We start from the raw sequence: 5,154 nt of genomic DNA, 5'->3' as shown, positions 1-5,154 counted from the left end.
CACACACACACACACACACACACACACACACACACACACACACACACACACACACACATATTATTATAAATACAGCAAAAGAAAATTTTATAGAGAGAAGATATATCGACAGAGTTTTATCCATTCATCATCAACTAGCTCAGCAGTCCCAAAAATTACATATTTTTTACCTCGATATTGTAAAAACTTCGCGGCCGGACGTTTGCACGTAAATATTAATTATCATACGATCTCAATTACGCGAAGCACGTTCGGCATTAATGATTTTAGATACTACTGATCTAGTTGAGTCTCGCAAGAGAAGGAAAAAAGAAACAGAAAAAAAGACAGCGCCCGATTGTATGTTATTGCTGAGAATATTTCGTTCCCGACTTAGGAGAGAATAGCTGCTATTCACGCAAACGCAATTAGAAAGTAGTTTTATACATATGAACACGAATTATTAATACAAAATAAAAAGAAAACTTTTTATAAAATGATACATTTATACTCATTCATTCCAATTGTTCTTAAGAATTCCATCCTTTTATATTACGCTAGATCGATATTCATAGTTGCTTCTTATTTTAAGATCATCTTAAGAATCGACTAGAATACCGGCTAAAACCGGCTTGTATGAATATGCCATATATAAATAAACCTAATATTTTATTTTAAATAATGTCTTTTTTTTAAATGTTAATACGACTCTAGCTGGTATTCAAAAAGATGTAAAATATATATTACTAGCGATTTATAAGAATATTTTTTTTAACATGAAGAGATATCAAGCAACTCTTAAAGAATGATATTGCTGGAGAACTTGCATTAATCGTGCCTTTCTTGCATTTTGTCATAAAAATAGTAAATGAGTTACACAAAGAGGATTTTGATTATGCATGTGGAATAATTTTATCAATGTTGAAACTGGATGCTTTCCAGCAAGAACACAGTCAATGTGTAACATAATGAATCATTTTATCCTTTGAACGTAGACAAACTACAAGAATGTAATGATTATACTGTGTCTGATACTTGTCCTTGTTGGAAAGCATCCACCGTTGAAAACTCATAGCGATTTTATATATTATTTAATAAATTAAATCGTAAACGTTTTTATTTTTGGATTTATTGAATTTTATTATTATTGAAGAAAAGGGAGGGGAGGATTCATCGCATGAAATACAGAATAATTTGAATCTGTCAAGGTGCATTCTATAATTAAAGGGGGCTTATTACGATTCTTGAAACGCGATGAAAATTATGAAAGTGATCAAATTTACTAGAATATTTATAACTTTATTGGTTAATGAATTTGCTCATTTTTGTAATTTTCACTTCGTTTAAGAATCGTAATAAGCTTCAAGGATCTGTCTAAGAGCGGTATTTAGATCCACTTCCACCAATATAAGATTAACTTTAATCTTGAAGATTAACTTTTCTCCAATTCTAATAATTAGAAAGAGATAAATAATAAATTAAACCGAGATTAAAGCTAATCTTACATTGATGAAATAGGCGGGCCTTAAAATATCAATATTTAAACGATGTACTGATTGCGGGAATCGCAATCAACGTGATTAATTAATAATTGCAGAATTACTAAACATGTAATGTATACCTGGTGATGATCGTATATCTGATGTCTCGATGAAACTGAGAGGAATGAATTTGTGATCTAACTCCGGCCACAAACGAGTTTCTGCAATGGTGATAATGACGATCTACACACGCGATATTCAATACATCATGGTATATTATGAAGAACGCTCGATATTTTACGACATTGCACTCGCGACAATTTTTCAAACGCGAGATTACTCTGAACGATCGCGGAAAAACACGAACAACGATTTGAACATAACTTTATACGATTGCCGCGACACGCATTCGATTTGATTTGAATAATCCACGGACTAAAAAGGAGTAGGAGATCGATTCTGTATATCTTGAAACAAGGTGAAAATTACAAAAGTAAGCGAACTTACTAGAATACTGATAATTTCATTGGTCAACACCTAGTAAATTTGTTTACTTTTGTAATTTTCATTTTCCTTGTTTGAAGATACAGAATCGATCTTCAGAGCATTCTCAAAAATGTGAAGTCACAATCGCCATATTTGTTTGCGCCACTAGTGCTGCTCACGCGGCAAAATATAACGCGGTAGCCAATAAGCTTACAGCTCTTAATATGTTCATTACTGAAAATTTTGCCGCGCAAACGTGTTTGCGTCCAAAATTATAGAAGTCCGAATTCGTCCGAATTTCTTTACAACTTTTAGTCCGATCTACATAAGACCTATTCTTTTTGGCTAAACTTTTGCACTAACTCATCTTTCTTCCTTTTCTCTCCAGCAAATAAGAAGAGGAAAAAAGATGATTTGCAAAAATTCAACCAAAAAGAATAGACCTATAGACGCGAGTCGTAAGTCGCAAACTTGTTGTGTCAGCCAATCTGATGTGTCAATTTTAAAAGTGCCACTTCGAGATTGGCTGACGGAACAACCTTATAATCTGTGATTTGCGTTCTGCATTTATGTAGATCGGATTTTATTGTAGATCAGATTTTGTGATGCTCACGTCGATTTATTTGTTGGCTGTTGCTCATTTCAGCACGTTAATTTATGATTATAGTGCAGCGCTTGTAAGCATCATTTGTCCTGTTTAATAGATAAGAATAAACTGATGCTTACAGCGCGTGAGCGTGTAAACTGAACGCACTTGTATGTAGACGTTAAATGTCTAGTGAGATCAATCTAGATTTGCAGACAATGGCGGTTATAGCAAGATAAAATAAACCGGGCTAATCGTAATCTGTCAGTCGCTTTTACAATTATTTACAATTGTATTATCGGTGACACGTGGTGCAACGCATTAGTCTGCATCCGTCATGGGAAGCGCAGACACAACGGTGAAGTTGCAGAATGATAATCACGAGATCGATGAGTATGGAATTAACCTAAAGATTTTACCCTGCAACAACCAGGTGAAAGAGTTGCAAACCATTTTAAGAGATAAGTAAGTATCTTTGCACTAAATATGTTTGCATTAAATCATAGTACAAATATTTTACGTTGAAATAAATAGATACATTTGATCTATTTAATGTTTTCTTGAATCTCAATTATGATGATTTCAAAATCACAAAAATTGCACAAAAATTCAAAAGAATTGTAAATATTTATCAAATTATTCATTTGTTTGCTAGTATATATATATATATATATATATATATATTTATATATATTTATAAAATATTATAAAATATTAAATTTTTGTGTAGATTTATTATTGAAAATAACTAGGAGCTATTCATTGGTCTTATTTTATAGGAATACTACAAGAAGTGATTTCAAATTCTATGCTGATCGTTTGGTAAGATATGTTTGATCTTATAATATCGCTTATACTAGCTAAGTTCAAAAGATATAATGGATAAGAGAATGTAATTTTGTCTGTAATTATATAGAATAGACCTTAAATTCATATGATAAATTTAAAAAAATATATCAACAGTAATCATTCATTCAATCATTTTGTTTTCTGAACATAGCCCTTGTTAAAAGTAAACTGTGAACTTCTATTTGAATTATGCTACGATTCCATATTATTATAATATATTAAAAGTGAACTTTGTATAGTTTACTAATTATTTATTTAACCCTTACCATACAAGATTGGATTACTAGTGATTGAGCGATTCCTGTTTGTACAAGTTTTGAGTCTTTTAGTAAATTATAAATTATACAATCTTTTATTATTTTCCAAAATGAAGTTTCAATGTTTATTCTAGAAAATTGAAAGTAATTTGACTAGTGACTTGTGTTTAAATTAAATGAATGAGGCACTAAATCATACTTTGTATTGTAAAGATTAATATAAATATTTAAAAATATCTAATATGATTGTTAAAAGTTATTTTCTAGTTTTTATTTATTATGTGAAGAAATAAAATTATGATTTTCGCTGAATTATTTTAGATCAGATTAGTTATTGAAGAGAGTTTGAATCAGTTACCTTTTACGAAATGTGTGGTGACAACTCCAACTGGTGCCAAATACAAAGGTTTAAAATATCAGAAAGGAAATTGTGGTGTATCTATTGTAAGAAGCGGAGAGGCTATGGAACAGGTACAATCTCAATTAATCTCAAGATGGTGGTATCTTTGTGCTAACTATTTACTAACTTGTGGAATAATATTTTTCAGGGTTTAAGAGATTGTTGTCGTAGTATCAGAATTGGTAAAATATTAGTAGAAAGTGACATGGACACACACGAAGCTAGAGTAGTTTATGCTAAATTCCCAGATGATATATCTGAGAGAAAAGTCTTATTAATGTATCCAATAATGAGTAAGTACTGGAGAATATTTTAATTTTGAGAGTGTATTGGCATTAAGTTAAAAAATAATTGTAATAAATTTTATATTTATTACACATATATAGGTACAGGAAATACTGTCATAAAAGCCATAGCTGTATTAAAAGAACATAATGTACTTGAAGAAAACATTATCCTGTCAAATTTATTTTGTACACCGATTGCAGCTAAATCTTTAGTCACTGCCTTTCCTAAGGTGATTTCAATTATTCATATTTGCATTTGTATAAATCAGTAAAAATTTATTAAGCTATGTTTATCTACGATAATGTATAATATTTATAATATATTTATCTTATAAGTAAAATTTTGTTTTTTTTATAGATGAAGATCTTAACGTCAGAAATCCATACTGTTGCACCAAATCATTTTGGACAAAAATACTTTGGTACGGATTAATAATTTCATTATTGTATAATATGCCAAGACACAAATTTAATGCATAATTAAGCTGAGAGAAAATCAGTTAAGAATGATTACATGCTAAAGATAAACTAATTAATAATCAAAATTATTTTTTATGATTTTTATTTAATAATAGTCTATAATAATGAAAAAAAAATAATGTCAAATGTTTGTTTTTACATTCTCTAAATTGTAATATTTCGATAATTTATTCATATATTACTTCATATTTTATATATTAAAATATAAGTAATTAACTCTTTAGTCATTTTGTATTAAAAAAAATTAAATATTTTATTTTCATTATTTTTTTATATTTTAATTTAGAATAAGTTAATCTATGAGAGATTATATATTTTATATATATATATATATATATATATATATAGT

The 5,154-nt window shown here is 29.2% G+C and overlaps 1 protein-coding gene across 1 annotated transcript; it reads left to right on the top strand.

Annotated features, from left to right (window-relative positions):
• Positions 1-2,869: 2,869 nt before the first annotated feature.
• On the top strand, positions 2,870-4,758 carry LOC105623013 (uracil phosphoribosyltransferase homolog). The gene is made up of 6 exons (XM_012204416.1): positions 2,870-2,997; positions 3,312-3,354; positions 3,960-4,109; positions 4,187-4,331; positions 4,425-4,555; positions 4,684-4,758. The coding sequence occupies exons 1-6, from the start codon at positions 2,870-2,872 to the stop codon at positions 4,756-4,758; spliced, it is 672 nt and encodes a 223-aa protein (XP_012059806.1).
• Positions 4,759-5,154: the final 396 nt, after the last annotated feature.

This window comes from Atta cephalotes (genome assembly GCF_000143395.1).
Source record: "Atta cephalotes unplaced genomic scaffold scaffold00052, whole genome shotgun sequence".
Lineage (NCBI taxonomy): Eukaryota > Metazoa > Arthropoda > Insecta > Hymenoptera > Formicidae > Atta > Atta cephalotes.
The sequence above is the reverse complement of the archived record's forward strand: the minus strand, read 5'-3'. Positions and strand labels throughout refer to the sequence as shown.